Source organism: Equus asinus, chromosome 22, assembly GCF_041296235.1.
Source record: "Equus asinus isolate D_3611 breed Donkey chromosome 22, EquAss-T2T_v2, whole genome shotgun sequence".
Lineage (NCBI taxonomy): Eukaryota > Metazoa > Chordata > Mammalia > Perissodactyla > Equidae > Equus > Equus asinus.
The window spans coordinates 65,679,633-65,700,813 of NC_091811.1; the positions used below are offsets into that span (position 1 = coordinate 65,679,633).

The following is a 21,181-nucleotide window of genomic DNA, read 5'->3' on the forward strand; positions in this document are numbered from 1 at the left end:
GACACCGACTTGCTGGTGGTTCACCATGCCTCTGCTCCACGTACAGCAGATTTGTCCTTGGGTTGTCACAGAGGAACATTCCTCACCACTTTGAGAATTTGGGGCTGGGATATTTTGGGGCATGAATTGCATTCGTACAAATACTTTATCGTCGTTACACTCCTCTTCAGTGTAGTGGGGAGGGAAAGTGTGGTGTTTGAAACAGGCAAGCCGAGGTCTGAGTGTCTGCTTCATCCATTATTAGCTGTTTGGGTGACCTTGGGAGTCCCAGCCACCCCCCAACGGCTGTCCTCATAGACATGGTGACGGATAGGAAAGACCTTTGCAGAGCTCCGTGAAAGCTTGTTATTTCTGTTATTGTCACCTGTATCAGAAGATTACATACACCTAACAGGACCGAACGCCAGGCTAGAAGGGTTTGTTTAACTATCCTTAATACTTGTCTTTACATATGAGTAATACTACAGAGTCCCCCTTTCATTTATTCCACCTGAACGGGCTCTGTAAGTCTGAAAAATTGATTGGCTTGCTCATGAAATCCATTTTTTAATAACATTTCATATACTGCATGATCCATCCAGTGAATCGGGGTAATTAATGCCAAGGGATAAAAGACCACATAACTTTATGCTTCTTCCTTAAGTGGCCATTTATAGATAAGTCTCTTGTTCTGAAATGATTGTTCACTGAAAGAACAGATATAAAAGACAGTGGGAACTACCCATCAAAAATGTCTTTATCCTTTTTAATATGAGCTTGTACTCTGTAAGCAATAAGCAAAAGCGAGGATATTTTTTAATTGCTAAATCTTTCCCTACCATCTCTAAGAAGAGTTAACCTGTCCTTAATCTGCTTATACCCATGGGGACGTGATTCGCTAACATCAGAATCGGGTGTGAACAGCAATGCCAGCATACACCTTCTTGATCAGCGTCATAAAACGGCTCTGAGAATAGAATAGCACAGAAATGAGTTCTCAGAAGCAGCCACAGAAATCTTTTGTAAATTCCTGTGTCATCTGTATCTTACCTCCTTTCTGCCTCAGTTTGCAACAGCATTGTCTCTCTTTTGGAAGATACAGAAGTCTCTGTCAACTGTTTGAATTCCTCAGAGTGTTTACATTTGCTTGTGTGTTCTCTGGACAGTAGCGTTCAGAGATAAGGGAATTCTCACATCTTTTTCAAAACAGGTACCTAAAGGGAATATGGTCTAAGTGCTCTAATTCATGTTTAAATGGGTACATTGTGAGATGTTATTGCACACACTTCGAGTAATCGAGATTCATACAGGTGTTCGACAGTGGCACTTTCTAAGCATTGATAAAATACAAGGTGCATAAGTCAGTATTGCATGGATCCAGTTGCGTTCTCCTGTGCTCACTTTTTCCGGTTGTGTGGCAATGATCATATTCTTGACTAACATGTGCGTCGTTGTATGCTTTCATTAGAAGAATACTGGAATTCACAATGGAATGGTTCCTGTGAAGCCCTAGTCCACTTGTGTGCATACACACACGTGATTGTGCTACCTGATGTGTCTTGGCTGTGACTGGAGGAGGCGAAATTGGCCTTCATGAGAGACTCAGCCTCTAAGTTTTCTGCCGAGTCAAGGCTCATCGTGCCTCCCTTTTCTCTGTAAAAACCACTGGACACCATCTCTTGATGAGCAGAACTGAGGAGCTTTTCTTCTGATTCTGAGCTTCGTTTGTGCGAGTGAACGTTCACAAGTTGAGAGTCATCTGCAAATAGGTTGAGGAACTGGTAATGTAAACACTCAACTCAGAGGCCAGCATTCTTCATGCTGTTGTCTCTTGGTCTCCTCATCTTCTCCCTGAAGACCCTTCAGGACTGATCAGCATCCATCAAGGCGTTAGGAGACTCTGTCTTGGCCCCGTCTCTGGCAGCCAAGCCTGTATTACCCTACAGAACTTGGAAGGATTTGAGAGCAGGGGAGGAAGGAGTGGTTCCTCCGGCCAGTGCCGCGGTCAGAGCAGAGAAAGCAGAAGAGCGAGTTCCAGGTTCCAGCAGTGATGGGGAGGTGGCTTCTGAACTGAATAGCAACTAAACTATCTTCTTCTTTCTTTGCTTCTTCTATTCCTGTCACCAGAGCCAGAAGTACTGGCTTTTTGGCCTCCCCGTAGAATGGGACTTACAGAGTATGTATAGTTTAGCATCCTGAACATACTGTGGTTATTGAGTCTTTTGGGGGAAACATCAGGAAAATTGTTCAGATATCCAAGCTTTCACATTAGCTCTGCATTCTATTGATGCCAAAGTATAGATTGGAAAGTTAGCTTGATTTTAAGATTATACAGCGAACACTGTCAGTTATTAGAACCTTTAGAAGTGTTGCTAAGCACTAAACTTGCAGTCGAATGCCATCTAGTAGATGGTTGCTTAACGTTGTACAAGAATAGTCTTTTAGTCATTTTAGCACAAAGTAGCTGCTCGAAAATTTGTTGAATAAATGAAATCTTTTTGACAGAGATATCTGCATAACTTCAGTGTGTTACACATGCTCATTACAGCCTAAGGGCATCTGTTTGAATTTGGGTTGGTTTTTTTTTCCATCTGTGTAACACGCATGCAGACATCATAATGTGAATACTTACTGCTGACATCTCAAAGAAAAGTACATCTCTTGACTTGTAACAACCTAACCATTCTAAAGGTAGTTTGCAAGTAACACCTGACTTTGAAGAAGTTTTCAATAAAATTTGCTTTTATTGACATTTTAACTTTATAACTTACTGAAAGTTATTTTGCAGAGAGGTAGTTTTTGAAGAAAATAGTTCGGTTTTGTGTTTTTTTCTTTTTTAATCCTGCAAATCTAATTGGTAGTCATTAATTAAATTTAATAAAATATAGGTTCCTTTCAAAAGAAATCCCTGACAATAGTGCATTTGAAAGCCTGGCTCTCTTTCCCAGCGGCGCAGTGTCGTGAAGATTGGAGAACAAGGGCAGTACTTGAAGCTGTGGAGTCTTGTGGGGATGCAGTTAAGTGCTCTGGGCACTGCATTCTTGATACAGCATCATATTACAGGAATATTAGGAAAAAAAGCTACAGGGAATTCTCATACATGCCCAGCACATATAGCTTGAATGTTCACATGGCTGGGTCCATTCAACAAATGCGATCTGTGGGTCAGATGTAGCTTGCAAGCCACTATTATTAAGCTGTTTTACTTTTACCATGAAGTAATGGTTCCTTGTTAATATTATGAATGCGTGTGTTCTTTGCTCTCTGTAAATCTTTTGTTCCATTCTTGCTTTTTTTTTTTTTTTTTGGCCTCACAAGAATGTCGGGGGGAGGACTTCCCCATCCAAATATCAAGCTCTTTAAATAGCCGGGCTATTTAGGAAATCGGGCTAGATAACATCTTTGTAAAATGTATGCCTATGAACTCTGCATCGCACAATACAAAGGAAATTGCCATTGTCCTCTGCAAGTTAGGTGAACAAAGCACAGAAAAATCCTGTTCTGGTTGTCAGGCATATTCCCGTGCACGCAATCCTGGAATCTTGAAGGCCACCAGGACGGCAAGGCTGCAGTGACACGTTGGCACATCAGTGAGTGTGGGTTTTAAATTTATCATGCAGAGAGTCTGGTCATCATTCTCTCAGTTCCTTGGTATTGAACAATGCAAATCATAAACAATGAGGAATGTTGCTGCTATTACTACTACTACTACTATTACTGCTTCTATTACTACTGCTGCTGCTGCTGCTATTACTGCTTCTGTTACTACTACTGCTGCTATTACTGCCTCTGCTACTACTACTGCTGCTGCTGTTACTGCCTCTATTACTACTGCTGCTGCCATTACTGCTTCTGTTACTACTACTGCTGCTATTACTGCTTCTATTACTACTACTGCTGCTGCTATTACTGCTTCTGTTACTACTACTGCTGCTGCTGCTATTACTGCTTCTGTTACTACTACTGCTGCTGCTATTACTACTTGTTACTACTGCTGCTGCTGCTGTTACTGCTTCTATTACTACTGCTGCTGCTGCTGTTACTGCTTCTATTACTACTGCTGCTGCTGCTCTTACTATTACTACTACTGTTAGTACTACACCGCCACTGCCACCCTCCCCGGTGCTATTAAATAATTTTTATTAAGTTCCCACAGCCAACTGCACCATGTATTTAGAGACATTAATCTCTTTCAATCACCCCAGCAACCCAATGAGTTATCCATATTATGCAAATTAGGAAATTGAGGTTTAAACCATACCAAGTCACATAGTTTGTGCATAACTAGCTGAGACCTGATTTCAGAGGCCATTCTGGCTCCTCAGCTCTGTTCTTCACCACTGTCTTAAACTTCTCTTTCTGTATGTGAAGGCAGTGGAGCTCTGCAGGTACCAAGATGTCGCCTCCAAACCCTTGCAAACTAAATTGCGTTCCTTGGGGGAGAATTTGCTCAAGGCCAAAGAGCTGTCCCTGTAGTACTCCGGAGCAGCTTCCATATCCTGGAAACAGCAACTACCATCAAAGATAGCACCTTACAAACATCCTTCCTTTATTTAAAAAATTGAAAAAAAACTTACCACCAACAGTCCTCCTAAGATCAGAGGTACCTACACGTATCTGGCAGTAAGCCCAGACATACCAAAGTGCGTATTATCTAGAGCCAAGACTTGAATCCCACTGCATCTACAGAGACAAGCATCTCGTTTTAGTGGACAACTCGTTCCCAGAGTAGGGACACTCCTCTCCTGAAGTGACAGGGAGTCGGAAGAGCAGCATAAAACAAAGAGAGTAGCTATTACCAGGCAGCCAAAGGCCCCAAGCACACGCTCAGGTCTGCTCTTCTTCAGTTTAGCCAAGCAGAACTCCGATCGACTCCCATTAAAAGTCAGTCCACTTCCAGAATGTGGGCAGAAGCCATGTTAGTTATTTACTATCCGTTTCTGGAATTCCTTTTGAACATGACCAATGAGTTACAGCTGGTTTTTAGGCAGCATGGCACACTCATTAACTAGCTGTCAGGAACAGCTACACCCTTCGGTCCACAATGAAATGAACTCCAATCTGGATTTGCCAGGGGAAAATTCCAAACAGACCGAGAAGGCGAAAACCACCGACACCGTCTCCATAATAACAATAAAACTGAAACCTGTACATGCTTCAAAGGGGCCTGTTCTCCCTCTGCCTCCTCTGAAACAGCTTGACGAAGACTGGCACAGGACGAACAAGGCGGAGGACAACCTTGTGTAGCTGACTTCAGAATCCTGAGGGCATTTCTTACCAGCTCTCAAAGACAGAGCAGCAAAGGGAACACAAAAATGCTCAGCCCCAAACCGGTCGCTGTCCTGTATCTGTTCTCCATCTTCCTTTGTTCAGAGAAAGGACCCCTTTCCCAAGACCAGGGTCAATCTGATGGGTCGGAACCAGGCATGTGGACCCATTCCCCTGGCAGGGCAGGTCTGGCCTGTCGAGGAGGGCAAGGCAACCTGCTTGAGACCATAGGAAGAGACGGTCTCTCCTTCTGGTGGGCGTTGACATTCCTGGAAGTGCTGCCTGGAATGGCCATACCCATTCTGTGACCCTGAGAGAGAGAGACTGAGAACAAATCTAAGATGGCGGAGCAGAAAGATGGAATCTGAAGCCCCGAGGATTCAACCCACTGAATTACCAATTCTGGAGGTGCGCCATCTCCAGGCTTTTTGTTATGTTAGATAAATAATATCCTTATTAAGTCAGTTTGAGTTGGGGCTCCCTATTGTACCCAAAAGCATACAAGAGGAATCTTCTCTCGCGGGATACTTGAGATTCATCAGAATTCATCATCCACATTTTTCAAAATTGGTTGAATTTCTATTGTCCTCCCCCACATATGCTGATCTAGGAAATATAGGGAGAGAAAGTCATATTTAATATGTCTTCTCATGTTTTACAAGGTACCCATTTTCCTCTCCCCACTTTTGGATCGCTGAAAAAGTAGCTGTCTCAAGTCAATGATAGCCTTGTTGGAGGGAAGAATTGTAGTTGTGTAAGCATCATTTTCCCTTGAGAGTGTTTCTTTGGGTACCACCCATGGGACCAGTTGCGCTTTTTTTTTTCTGTTGAGGAAAATTGGCCCTGAGCTAACATCTGTTGCCAGTCCTCCTCTTTTTGCTTGAGGATAATTGTCCCTGAGCTAACATCTGTGACAATCTTCCTCTATTTTGTATGTGGGATGCCACCACAGCATGTCTTGATGAACAATGTGTAGGTCTGCACCCGTATGGGAACCCATGAACCCCAGGCTGCTGAAGCAGAGCGTGCGAACTCAATTGGGCCGGCCCCCCAGTTGCTTATTTTTAAAGCGGGTTACTGGGTCCCTCCTGAGTCTAGGAGTGGAATCAGGAATCCAGACTTCTGACCAGCACCATTATAAGATCTATGAAACGTTGTCACTACCAACCGAGAAAGGGAGCTAGAAGAAGAAGAGAACTTCTTCCAGGCAATGAGAGGGTTTAGAAATCAGTTGAAAACCTTTTCTGAATATTTACTCCATGTAGAAGATAGGAAGTGTGTTCATGGCTGAGTCAGGTGGGTGGGCAATTTCCGTGTTTGTGGGGAATCTCCCTGGGAATTTTCCATCGATGGTGCACTCTGCTCAGGTTTGTGAACAGCTTCTCTGAGGTTGGAGCATGAAGTGGTCAGCATCCATAGCTTTGAGTAGTAATTGTGCCTTAATGTAAATATATATAAATATTACACGTATGTATGCAGGCTTTAAATGGAGTGTTTTAAATGACTCCCTCTGTATGGCAATGTGTATTTATATATATCATGGGTAAAAAATAAGTGTCATGGGTGGTCACATTCCAAAGAAATGAACACATGTACAAAAGCACCAGCCCGTGAATGCAGAGACTTTACAGAACAAGAGACTAAAGGCAAGAGGCGTATAGACTTCTTGAGTAGAGAGCCACAGGGAATGAGAAGGGGAGAGTCTGGTGATGTAGATGGGGAGCCTGGATGGGAAGGACCCACATGCGTCTAGATGGGAAGCAGGCATCCTTATTCTTCTTCATATTGTGCTTACAGACAAAAATATAGACTACGTGCGATTATAAACACCACCGATACAGGAACTGTGTCCATGTATTTCTTGTGTTGTAGAAACCAAGGAGTTTATAGCTAACATTTTTAACATGATCACACATTAGAACAAGTGATAAACAAGAGGGAAAAAACAAAAATAATTCATTAGCATTTATCACAGAAATTTTAGCCTTCACAATCTTGCCTGAATTTTTTTTTCCATAGACTTTTCAAAGGGAATAGAAGAAATAAAAGGAGGAAGGAAAGTGTATATATATATATATATATATATATATAAAGATAAGAATCACAGGACTGGATTTTTACTTTTATAGAAATCTAGTGAGGAACGAAATGCTATTTCTATTTGTAAGACATCTTGAAATTTCGGATGAGAAAGCTTTTTTCAGAGCAAAGCTGTTATTATGAAAATAGTTTTCAAATGCTGATTTGTCCTTTAGTTATATTATAAACATACTTTTGAACGAAATCCTTTAAAATTGTTATGTTAAAATGCAGTTTTTCTAACTTATTTGATCATTTTTCTTCGTAGTGAAATCATAATCCTAGAAAGCTGGGGTTTTTTTTTTTTTTTTGAGCAGATGCTGTTTTTATGGAAGAGAGAAGGTGGTTGCATATAGCACTGATTTTTCGTAAGAAAATAGGCACAAAATAAGCTAATTGCTGGAGCGGTGTGGTAGAGTGGAAAGAGTAAAGGACCGTAGGGCCGCACAAGCTGGGTTGATGTTGTGGCTTCATTGTGTCCTGGCCTGGTAATCTTTTGCAAGTCATCTACTGTCTTTAGGATTCCGTTTCTTCCTGTGTGGATCTGAATGGCAATACGTCCTTCAGGTGGCTGTTGTGGTAAATGACAGTACACATTGTCACTTTGTAAACGATAAATTGCCCTATTATATGATCGATATAAATATGAAATGAAGAATCATACCATCTTATCCTGAATTATAATTAAAGAATGTTTGATTCGATAGATCATGAAGCAGAGTTCAGAGAGAGATTTCTGGAGAAGTCTGAACAAAGATAAATAGTTTTTAAGGTGACAGGATACTGGTCCCAGAATCATCAATTATAGAGCGGTTGAGCTGACTTGGGTAGTTCAGGGGTTGCCTGAAACTCCACTTGAGTTTGAAATAGAGATTTTGGAGACAAGCCAAATGAAATGTTTGGTTTTCTGAAGAAGGAATGGAGCCATTTTAATTTACGGATTCTGCAGAAAGGGACATTAATCCCACGGAAACCTTGAGGGAAGGTCCGGGAAGAAGATATTCTCTGGAAAGACGAGGGTGCTGGGTGCCCTTTGGAAGTGTTGGAATGTGGAAGAAAGAGAACTCACTTCTACAACTGTTTAAAAAGTTAAAGAGCATAAGCTAATGTTCGGGAATAGTTAACATTTCTCGGATTGAATATTAAACTTCCTCCAAGGAAAACAACTCAATTGCTAAAGTCAGCCCTAAACTAGTGCCAAGAAAATACTACTAAATTAGGGTTGTAGGAGAGATATGACTCAGTTAAGTATCATAGAGCTCTCAACCCATAAACTATCCCTTTGTAGTCCTTGAGAACATAAGAGATTACAAATAAATTTACTGACTCTTTCCTTAAGGAAAGGAAATGCCTAAAATCATGATTCAGCGTTTTAAATTCAGTTTCCATGTGTAACTGTTGTAGCTGCTGGGAAATACTGGATACTCGAGTCATTTTGTGAAACCATTTTTAAATGTTTTGGTCTAAGACCTGGACAAATGTTCTTAAAACTAAAGAAATTTTCCAAGTATTGATTCTAAATCTCTTTCATTAGAATAAAAGTAAGCAGAAGGACTTTAAAAATCACATTATTTCTACCATAAGCATATGGACAAGCACACAAGAAAAGATATACGTGTTACGTGAAAAATTGGGTGTGTATAGTTCTAGTCCAAATCCCATTTAATATAACCACTATCTGAATATCAGTCTAATGTTAAGAATGTGTTATGTCTTAAATGAACTTCCAAGTATGTCACCAACGTATTTGAAGTATTAATTATTGCTCATCTTCAATAGCAGATAATTTCATTCTCATTATCTCATAGATGGCTACTTTCATCTCTTATGGGACATTAGTCTTTCTATCTGGCTGAAGTTGACATTAGCTAAAGTTTGAACTTGCTGCATGGCATCTATGCATATGTATTTGATTTGTTCAAACCCAGCAGCATGGTGTTTCAAATATTTATTCATTTTACTTGGGTGCTGTTAACCATGTGTGCATACGCAAAGGGAACGAGTTTTGTGAATGGTGATATACAGAGAAAAAGAAATATGGAAAGAGAATAAATAAATAATTTGAGCCTTTAAAAAATATGCAATGTTTCTGTTGAAATACTTGCAGGCTAAGGAAATAGGGGTGAAACAGATTAACTCTTTTTCTATGAAGTAACATTAATCTCACAATTTTCGCTCAGCTTCTTTGCCTAAGGGTGAATTCCCCCCCCCCCGCCCCCGAAATCTTGGAGAATCATAAAAATTGAGATGAAAAGTCGACTCCTGAGACCATGTATTCCTTTACCCCACCTGTGTGTGACTGTTCACTTCAGAATGCTTTCTATCCCCTAGGCGCGGCCATCCTCCGTGAAATAAAAATGCCTATTAAATGCTGTAATTCAGGAGCCCACTGAAGTATCACTTTAAAACTAACCATGGTTTTGACAGCGTTACCCCCATAGCTGCATCTTTTTCTGTTTTGTTTTCTGGTTTTCTTAAAGCTTAGTTATAATCTTTGACTTTCCAAAGTGAAAATAAAGAAAATGTCTTTTCCACTTGTGTTTTTTTGTTGGGGAAGAAAAGATACTTTTCCTCTACTTCAAGTCTTCAGATTTCTTCTGGCAATTTTTTTTTTCAGTGAACTTATCTCTACTTTCTCATTTTCCCTGTCAGGGGAAAAACAGTCATCTCTTCTTTCCTACGCTTATTCTTCTCTATATTTGATGATCACGCCTCTCCACACTTAAGATTACACTGAACAGAAGAGGTTGTATTGAGCATAGGAAAAAAATTAATCTAAAATTGCACATTGTACTCTAATATCCATTTCCTCATTTGTCTCCCCTTTTAGACTCTAGGCTCTTTAAGACCAGGAAACCTTTCTTATTCGTTTTGTACCCAGTCCCCGTCTGACATATAGTTTATCAAATAATTAGAATTTGATGAGCCAATGAATGACTTCATCGGGTCAGATGATAGAAGATTGGCTTTTGAAACTAATCAGGACACTGGGATTTTTAAAGGGTTCGCTGTTGCTCTTTCCCGTCCATTCTGAAGGTGTCTGAAAGAAACCAGAAGGATCTCAGATCTCTTCTCGTGCGAACTCCTGTGGCTCATTGGCACACACATGCAGGCTGATGTGAATACACGCTAACTAGAGCAGATTGTGGCTATTCTGATCCTTGAGCAGATGATGCGAGGCCAGGCACAGTGAGGGGACTTTGCTATAATAATCCAATAAATACTTTGGAAATGATGCTTACTTTTGTCTTCTGCATTAAAGTCTAAGGGTAAAACCAAGCAGAGTAGAATATAAAGAACACCTCCTTTTTCCCCAGTACCAAGCAGAAATTCCAGAGATTTGCCAAAACTCCCCATGGATTTATCACTTCTTCGGAGACTTGGTACAAAATCTTCTTTGCACTAGAAGGGCTAGATGTTACTGTCAAATTGTAACCATCCGGGGCTGCATGTGTACACACATCGTCCCGTCATCTCTAAGTGCATGCAGGAGGCCCAAGAAATAGAGGCTATGACCCAACCCAGGCTTTTTCTAGGCTGAAGGAAAATTGTCACTAGCTACTCATGGTGGATGGTTTCTCCTCTTTACCTCGGCCTCCCACCAACGAGTGGGCAGGGCCATTCTGAATTAGGGGAGTCGTTAACACAGGAAGACTCCCAGCCCATTAAGAGCGGTATGTGCAATAGAGATGGGCTTTGAGTAGCTACAGCTGAGTGTCATCCTCACATTGCTGCCCCGCATTTGATCTGAAATAGATTCTTCAAACTTCAGACACATCTTCCTATCTAATTACCCAAAGCGTTGCTTTTAACCACTTGGTGTTAGTCAGAATACCCTGAACTCAGAGCCCCTCTATGGGTGTCACTAACTGAGAGTTGACCATTCATTTTAAATTGAATTAGAAGTCACAGTTTTCATTCGCAGCTTCTCTGAGTATCCACTCAGAATTGTTATATGCAGATTCTTCCAGCCGTCCGGTTCCAATGAGGACGTATCATTCAGAAGGGCTTGGAGTGGGTATGAGAAGTTAGCTAGAAGGTCACAAAGACAGCCATGGTGCTCTGGAAGAGGACTGCAGAATAAATGAGCAAACTGGAACATCACCCCTGGTACGGGCAAATCCCTCAGACCACCGCAGAGGCTGGCAGCCTTTGGCAGATAAGTGGAAGGGTCAGGACCCAGGAGGAAGAGCAGTAAGCAGGGAAATTGAGTGCAGGATCTAGGTGCCCAGAAAGTACAATAGTCTGTTGGCTGACATAGCCTAATGACAAATCACAAAAATTATATAGCAGAATTAGCAAGAAGGATCACCTTACCTTGATTCAATTAGGTTAAACCATTTGAAATTGATACTAGTTGACTGGTTTTGACTGACAAAAATTCGTGTTCGTGTGGTTCAGCCTAACAGTATAAGTCACACTGAGTGAATGCTGTGAAGTTGCTCTCCTCCACCCATCCTGGTGATACAGGCCTGATGGAGGATTCGCATCTAGAGATCAGAGACCTTTCCTTGACCTTCCCTGGAGCTCTCAGTGTTCCACTGAGGGGCCTCAGGGGCACCCTGGGGGGGCCCGGAATGGGTTGGAGGTCCTGTGAATGAGGCATCTACAGTCCTATCAGAAGTACCATTTTGTCTGATTCCCACGTAAGATCTGATTTGTAAAAGATGAGGGAGAGGTTCTTCTGCTTTTTCAAAAAATGTTTCGAAACCTATAGAGCATGAAGTTCATTTTTTAAGGGACCCAAACATAAATCTTGGATTCTGGAATATTGAAGTTTTAAAACTATAAATCCAGAGCACCATGAACAAGTGTGTTGATGACATCATTTCATGAAAGGCAGGAAAGAACTTTCATTCTTGACGATGGTAATCTCCCTCCAGTTGGGTTAATGTCACATTTAAAGAAAATATATTCAGAGCAGCACTGTGAGATTTCAGAGGTGAAAAGCATACTTCTCAGCACATAAATGAAAGTGAATCTTGGTGAGTGGTTATATACAGAGAGAAAGGTCCTCTTTTGAGCCTTTAAACTACTTATGACAGAGGGTCACAAAGGATACTGTTCAAACCACAAGTCAAAAAGAACCGTCACAATGTGCACCACACAACACGACACTGCTCTTGGCCTTCATGGCTCATGGCTGGGTGTGGAGTGGGTGTGTAGAGACTGGAGAATTACTTGTCTAGAATCTGAGCAGTGTCTACTTAGTCAAATTGTTTGATACTTTTTACTATAAATAAGTAATCAGTTTGGCCCAAAAAGCAGTCGAGGTAGTTGAGCAAATAGGTTGATTTATTTGTTGAAACTTTCTCCAAGTTTTGGGGATGGCTTCATCAGTCAGTTCAGGCGGAACATGAAGCTGGATACCAACATGATCATAAACCCCACTATTTCAGTGAGCTGACTTTGGCATAAAGGGCTCTTTTGGAAGTTTAAAAACAAATATCCTTTTAGCAAATGTTTTTAGTGCGAGACCATATTTAACTTAAAATTTCAAATAACCGGGCTTATCCTGTGAGATGTTATTTTGTGAGACGTGAAAAGCCTCTAAATGTAATTCTCATTTGAGGGTTTTTAAATTCTTTTTTAGTAAATAATTAGGAGCTCTCTCTTACCGTATAGTGCTATGAGTATGAAAAACAGTCTACATGAAAAAAAATTGTGCTAGGGGACAGAATTACCTCTGGATTGAAGAATGGTCTTATGATTTTAAAACAAAGTGGGCAAAACCACCTACTACTGGCTGGCAAAAAAACAAAAGGGTATAAATAGATTAAAATTCTGCTGCCGACATGAAACCAAAAGACCCATCTGCACAGAGATCCAAACAAAGGGCTGTTTTCCTTCAAAGGTCCATTTGTGACCCTTTGCGTAGCGATCATCCTTACTTTACTGTACGTTGGGCCTCATTCTTTAAAAAATCGAATTAGTAAGCCCAATTCAAGACTCTTTTCATTTAATGTTTAGATTAGTACTAACTCAAACTAGTAAGATCTAGGCCCTTTGTTAGGAAGGATTTTCTTTCAGTGCTGCTAGAAGGGGTGGCTTAGCTGTCTAAGCATCAGCTTTAAAATACCAAGACTCCCTGGAACCATAGGTTGGATTCTCAGGAGGGCTGGGGAGCCCCTTAATTATTCTAAAATAGATGGAGTGGCAGGCCATTTCCTACACATGTGTTCCCCTACAAAATCTTAAAAACCAAAATACTCTGTGGACATTAAAAATTCAATAACTTTTTCCCTTTCGTTTGGAGAAATAGTGATTTGCTGAATGATCTCAGAAATCCAAAGTTATGTTCTTTGTTGTATTCTTTGTACTTTCTTATATGTGCTATCAAGCTGTTTACAAACTTTAACAATAATATTTACTTGCTTAAAGATCGTACTTTTGATTTGCTGGGCTGGTCTTTTATAAGAAGTAACCTACACGCTGAGCCCATATGGTTAGAGGGGTCCCTTCTTGATCTTCACATGATACATTCCATTGATGGGGTCTTTTACTTCCCCTCACAGTTTTATTTTAATATTCTATTAATCCAAAGCATTTCTTGAGAGTCCTTTGTTGGTGGTGGTGTGTTTTGTTCTGAGAGAAAACTCCCTTTCACCCACTGTATTTTAGAAGTTTAAATGCAACAGTAGAATGAGAGATTTTTATTGCGAGCTATTTGAAAGGTGTAACAATCTCATAACATGAGGAACTTAAAATCTCAGCGCCCCGAGAAGTTTACATGCCAGGTCAACAAAGTGTGCTCAATGTATAAACTCGCCAGGGCACAGACTATTGAGAAGTGGAATCATCATGATTGTCTAAATAAGCAACTCGGAGGGCTTTGCCATCTGTTCAATGGAACAGTCATTATGAAATCCACGCCTTTAAAAGGGACTTCTTCAGACCCTCCACAGTGGAAACGGTGGGAAGAATCTCCTGGGGATGGAGGGCCGCTGGATGCTGTGGGCCTCATTCTCGCCCCCTGGGGTTCACTTTTCACTGGCAACTGAGGACAATCAGACCTGGGCCCTGCTGCAGTGGTGGTGGGGGTCGGGGGGGAGGAATCCTGAGAGAGCCCGAAGAAGGTGACTCTGCGGGTAGAACTCAAGGCCATGAGTATAGCTTCTCCTCCTGGATGCATCCAGATCTGACTTCCTTTGTTTTTTTTTAAGGGTGAGGAGGTTTCCTCGGGGAATTATACAGGCAATTAAGAGCCTTGGAGGACTCAGTCATTTTAGGTTCAGAAAATGATCTCAGGGAAGTTATTTAAGTTCCCTCTGCTTTAGTTTCCCCAGGAGCAAATGGAAATAATAAGGCCTGGGTCCTTCCTATCACAGAGGGGCAGATGGTGAAAGTAGAAAGGATTTTCGCTTGTATATGGGAAGTACATGGGCAAAATATTACTCGTTTATTAAGGTGCAGGAAAATATATTGCTAACCACACTAAGGATTAATATGCGTAGTAGATATTATTCGGTTCTTCTTATAAAAATAAAGTGGTCATCCGTGTTTTTCACGACGAGAATCCTACGGGCGACTGGTTTCTAGGGATCAACACTTAGTTCTAAGCTAGGAGATGCCGCAAGGAAGAGAGAAGACTTGCAGTTTGTTTGGTGTTTCCCAAAAGATTTCCAGACAGCAGTGTTTCCTTTCCCTTTTTATGAATGGCAGTAGTATTATGCTTCCGTCTGCATTTTTTATCAAAGCCATTCATAAAAATAAAAACAAAACAAAATAACAACAACAGAAAACTTTCCCGGCACAGATTGGAACCACTGGGTGCCAGCGGCTGGGAAAACATCCTGGCGGCCGTAACCCCAACCCGCACTGAGAGTATTCAAGGGTCTGTTTGTTTGGTGGTCTGAAAAGTATGAAGTGCTGTGTGGAAGGGCAGCTGGTAGAAGTTCTGTGACACGGACTAGGCCGGGAGCCAGGGCTGGCAGAGTTTCAGACATTGTCTTTCCCCTCATTGAAGTGTCAGGACCTAATTCATGGAAAATTGGGTGAGCTGGCAGGCCTCTCAGAGGATCTCATTGAGCCCCACAGTGTGCAGGAGTCACATGAATGCGGGATCCTCGGCCAGAAAGGGAGGGGGACTTCTGAGCAGTAGGAAGCAGTCAGCCTGCAAGAATGTGTGGGGATTTGAAACGGTTTGGGAATAAACATGTGTACAGGTGTAATCGGCAGGAAAAAAGAGAAGGAAGAAAAGCAGTCTGTTCTTACAAATGACTCTTTGAAATGAATACTCTCTTAGCACACACTTTTGAATCCTAAGAGGCAGTAAGTCCTAATCGTCCTTGGTTCGATTCCGCCTGGAGAAAACATCATCTCAAAACCTGGGCTTTTATGATCTCATCTCTACTGTGATTTAAAGTCAAAGAGAAGAACTTTTTTTCAGTGAACGGAAGTATCTTGTCATTTCTTTTATTTTTACCTTTTTTTAAAAAAAAAAAAGCTCTGATGATTTTCATATAACATGTTTAATACATCAGCAGTAAGACATCACGCCATCCCAGGAATTCTGAAAGGAAGGACAATGAATAAGAGTTCTCCCCCTCCATGATGTGGTGGCTTTGCCCTACCTTCTGTTGTTTGGAAGAACTGTAGCGATTTTATTTCTTTCATTTGTAGCATGAGAGCAGGCCCCTCTCCACGTCAGAGCGGCTCAGTTGTATTCGCAAATCTCAGTGATGTAGCCATAGAATAAGTAAGGCTTACATTCAGACTGGAGAGTGAATATGGAAGGGATCCAGCAAAAAGCTTGGGCTTCAAATCCACCTTTCGCAATACTGAAGAATAAGTTAAATATTTTTCTAATTCTGTAATTATTGGAAAATTAATTTAGGCTGGGTAGAAAAAAGTTCCCTTAGGTGTTTCACTCAAAAGAGGAGTCTCCTCTGCATACACAATTAAATAGATATAGATATGGATATAGATATAGATATAACAAAATATTCTGCAAATGATAATCAGCATCAAGAGAATGAGCAAACCAAATGGGAGAATGAGAATGGGAAAAAATATTTGCAAATCATATTCTGATAAGGGACTTGTATCCAGACTATATAAATAACTCTTACAACCCAGTAATCAAAAGACAAATTTTAAAATGGGCAAAAGATTTTAATAGACTTTTCTTTAGCCCTGAGCTAACATCGGCCGCCAGTTCTCCTCATTTTGCTGAGGAAGACTGGCCCTGAGCTAACATCCGTGCCCATCTTCCTCTACTTTATATGTGGGACGCCTACCACAGCATGGCCTGATAAGCTGTGCATAGGTCCGCACCCGCAGACCCTGGGCTGCTGAAGTGAAGCGTGCGGACTTAACCGCTGCGCCGCCAGTCCGGCCCCTGAGTAGACATTTTTTTTAAAGAAGATATACAAATGGCCAACAAACACATGAAAAGATGCTCAGCATCGTTAGTCATTAGGGAAATTCAAAACAGAACCACAATGATGATGTTCAACTTCACACCCAGTAGGATATCACAATAACAAGTATTGGCATGTGTGTGAAGAAATTGGAGCCCTCATACATTGCCGGTGGGAATGTAAAATGGTGCAGCTGCTTTGGAAAACTGGCAGCTCCTCAAAAAGCTTAGCATAGAGTTACCTGTATGACCCAGAAATTCCACTCCAAGCTATAGACCCAAGAGAAATGAAAACATGTCCACACTAAAACTTATGTATGAATGTTCATAGCAGCATTATTCATGATAGCCAAAAGGTGGAAACAACCCAAATGTTCATCAAATCGTGGATGGATTAAAAAAATGTAGTATAGGGGCTGGCCCAGTGGCCCCGTGGTTAAGTTTCCACGTTCCATTTGGGCGGCCTGGAGTCCGCTGGCTCAGATCCAAGGTGCAGACCTACACACCGCTTATCAAGCCATGCTGTGGCAGGCATCCCACATATAAAGTAGGGGAAGATGGGCATGGATGTTAGCTCAGGGCCAGTCTTCCTCAGAAAAAAAAAAAAAAAGGAGGATTGGTGGGTGATGTTAGCTCAGGGCTAATCTTCCTGAAAAGAAAAGAGGGTAGTATATCCACATAATGGAATATTATTTGGCAATAAAAAGGAAATGAACTACAACATGGGTGATCCTAGAAAACATTATGCTAAATGAAAGAAGCCTGACACAAAAGACCAAATATTGTGTGATTTCATTTACATGAAATGTCCAGAATAGGCAAATTTATAGAGACCGAAAGTAGATTGGTGGTCGGTTCAGGATGGGAAGGTGGCTCGGGAAGCAGGAGGGAATGGGGAGTGCCAGTGATAGATACAGGGTTTCTTTTAGAGATGAAAATGTTCTAAAATTAGATTGTGATGATGATTGTACAGCCCTCTGAATATACTAAAAAACTTTTAATTAAATCCCAATAAAGATGTTTTTGAAAAAAACATTAATAATAAAATGTTAAACATTAATAACTAAAAAATATTAACAACATATAAAGTAGAGAAAGATGGGCACGGATGTTAGCTCAGGGCCAGTCTTCCTCAGCAAAAAGAGGAGGATTGGCAGCAGATGTTAGCTCAGGGCTAATCTTCCTCAAAAAAAAAAAAATAATAGGGGCTGGCCCCGTGGCCGAGTGGTTAAGTTCACGCGCTCCGCTGCAAGCGGCCCAGTGTTTCGTTGGTTCGAATCCTGGGCGCGGACATGGCACTGCTCATCAAACCACGCTGAGGCAGCGTCCCGCATGCCACAACTAGAAGGACCCACAACGAAGAATATACAACTATGTACTGGGGGGCTTTGGGGAGAAAAAGGAAAAAAAATAAAATCTTTAAAAAAAATAAAAATAAAAATAATAATAATAAATTAGGCCCTTTCACTCTTCAAGTTTTGTGATATACAGACTAAAAACAGAGTGAATTCAGTGGCAAGTTTACTTTGATGTAGCTGGTATGTATGCCAGACTTTAATTGGGAATTGTTTTAATTGAGATAACCTGTATTGTATATCCTTAACATATAGGGACCATGTATAAACACCCTTTAACCTTAGCTAAACCATTTGAACCTTGCCATTTTCTTCTTTATGTTGCAGACACGTCTGTATTTAAAACACGTGATTAATTTTTGTCACTATGTATGGGTTTTTTAAATATAACATTTTTTCTTTTCTTTCTTAGCCACAACAAGTCGTTCAGAAGAAGCCTGCTCAGGTAAGAGATGGTCATTATCATTTTTTTCTCCCAATTAATATAAAAAGTAAACTGATAAAAAAAATCCCCAAATTAAACCTTTAATTAGCATTTTTCTGGTTTTGATACATCAGCCTTGCAATATTCTTGAAAATTTGTTGTATCCTTCAGACAAGTCAAAAATATATAGTCTGTGGTTGTGTGATTAAAAACCCTAAAAGACCAGGGTCTTAAGTGTGCAAAGCAAATATAAATCCTTTAAAAAATAAAACGTTTATTTCAGTTCCTCATACATAAACCATGTTTAATTTTATCATGTGTTTTACCAACTCCTAAACATCAAATCTTGTCTTTTCCAAATACCAGACTATCCGTATTCCATTGACTTGATTTGAGTCTTATTAGCTGCAAAATATTTCATGATTCATGTCTGGAAACATATCTGTTCATTAAATCATTTCATGACATTTGATGATCCCAAACAACCCCACGAAGACTGGGAAACTGGGAAATTAAGTTATTACTGATTTTGTAGATTGCTGAACTCTCAGGTCTTGCTTCAGTGGCTGATTCCAAGCCTGAAGTCTTTGGCAACATCAAAATTAGGACCCAGCTTTGCTTCCCTTGTTCCATATACCTGGAGTTCCTTGTCCTAACAATAATCCATACGCAGAAACGTAAGAATCATGTTTATTGGGGGAATATATCTTGAAGAAAAGAGAACTGAAGAATAAATTAATCATGATTGCCAAGTATGTGAGCCATTATGAAAGTATAAGAAATGTCCTGCTGCCCCCTTCTTCTGCACAACACGCCGGGAGGTCTGGGTGTCTTGTGCAGAACCTGCTGGAGTCAGTTATTAAGCAGGGTCATGGGTTACCCAGTTCTTTGTAGATCTCTTTCATAGAATTTAAAATACCCAAGGGATCTTTTCCCTAAGGCCTCTAAAAATGTACCTTGCCCTCTGTTCCCTTGGGACAATGTTGCCTTCCCTGGGAAAGACCATCTAGGCAATCTTATGTGTCTACTACTCTTTATAAATGCTGCTTGAGAGAGAAGCTTAGAAGCTACTAAGAAAGCTTGATAAGAAATTTTAAGATCTACTCTCGTAGCACTTTGGAATACACAATACAGTATTGTTAACAATAGTTGCCATGTTTTACATTTAATCCCAAAACTTATTTAGCTTATAATAAGTTTGTACCTCTTGACAACAATTATTCACTTGCCCACACTCCACCGTGCTTTACTGGCAACCCGCAATCTATTTTCTGTATCTATTAGTTCAGCTCTTTTCGAGTCCATATATAAGTGATATTGTACAGTATTTGTCTTTCTCTGAATGATTTATTTCACTTAGCATAATGCCCTCAAAATTCCTCCATGTTATCTCAAATGGTGTGCTTCAGGTAGAATAAAAGCAGAGTTACCAGGAAAAAAATCATTCTCATGGCTGTTCCCATACCTAGACACCGAGAGTGGTAGGGGGCCAGTGTTGAGTATCGGTAAGTATATTAAACAAAGGGAAATATAAATGAACAATTGACTTTTTAAGTAGGAGATCCCAAATATATTTAGCCTCTCATCCTTCATCAGTAAGAAAATCAAGAGAAAGTGAATTTATAATTCTGTGCATTTGGGTCAAAGGATACTGCAGTGTTCGCTGCGACGGCCTGGGCTGTGAACAATAAATTAATAACCTTATGTGGTCTGTTCACAGCATTGCTTCAGTCTCTGTTCTTGGTGCTGTGGGGAAGATGAGGCAAACAAAAACATAGTCACTGCATCTGAGAAACGTGTAATCTAGCTCAGGGCTTCTTAACCTGAGCTGAATATTAGAATCACCTAGAGATGACATATATATAATAAATTATATATACTCTCACCATGTATATTTATATGTTTATTGTATATATCTCAGCATGTATATGCCATGTATATATATATGCCACATAGATTGATACATAGATAGATAGATATAGGTATCACATATGTCTGTGCCTGAACCCTACCCAGTGGTATGTGTTGGAGTCAGTCCTTATGAGCCAATTGTGAGCATCTCTTCAAATTCAGCATTCTGCGGTGTCAAGTAGGTAGCTTGAAACCCACTATGGTGGGAGTATTTACACCACGGAAATTGACAAATACTACAAATCAGGACTTTTTTTCCTGGAGAGCAAGTTGTTAAACATTTACCTACACACCACTGGCCCCACTCTTTGGTGGTTGTGATTATGTGGTCTGGAGACCCAAGCATCAGTATTTTTTGTGAACTCCCCAAGTGATTGTAATACGCAGCCAGAGATGAAGATACTCAATGAACACACACAGGGAGAGGTTTGAACATTTGTTGAGCAAATGACCACAGAATGTCAATGTATGTGAGGCACACAGGGGATAGGCGATATGGATGGATATGGATATGAGTGAGTAGAGTGCCATGTGTTACTGGAGGGAATGCTTCCCAGAAGAGTTTTGATTTTGTTGTTGTTTAGTTGCAGAAGGGAAAATGAAGACACAAATTAGGGGAAAGAAAGGAAGATATTATAGGTGAGATGAACGGCATATTCAAAAGTAGAGAGGCAGAAACAAATAAATCATAGGTAGAGACTATCAATGTGGCTGAAACTGATTACAACTTGAGCAGTAATACACCAAGAAATGATGTAAGTGAAATCATAAATTTTTTCCCAAGAGAATTAGGACTGTCAAAGA

At 40.6% G+C, this 21,181-nt stretch overlaps 1 protein-coding gene across 1 annotated transcript in view; it reads left to right on the forward strand.

The window, feature by feature from the left end:
- HMGA2 (high mobility group AT-hook 2) overlaps window positions 1-21,181 on the forward strand; it is a 126,925-nt gene that overhangs the window by 96,745 nt on the left and 8,999 nt on the right. Inside the window, exon 4 of the mRNA XM_044755775.2 lies at window positions 18,455-18,487. Within this exon, the coding sequence (XP_044611710.1) occupies window positions 18,455-18,487 (33 nt within the window). The remainder of the gene's footprint in view (window positions 1-18,454; window positions 18,488-21,181) is intronic.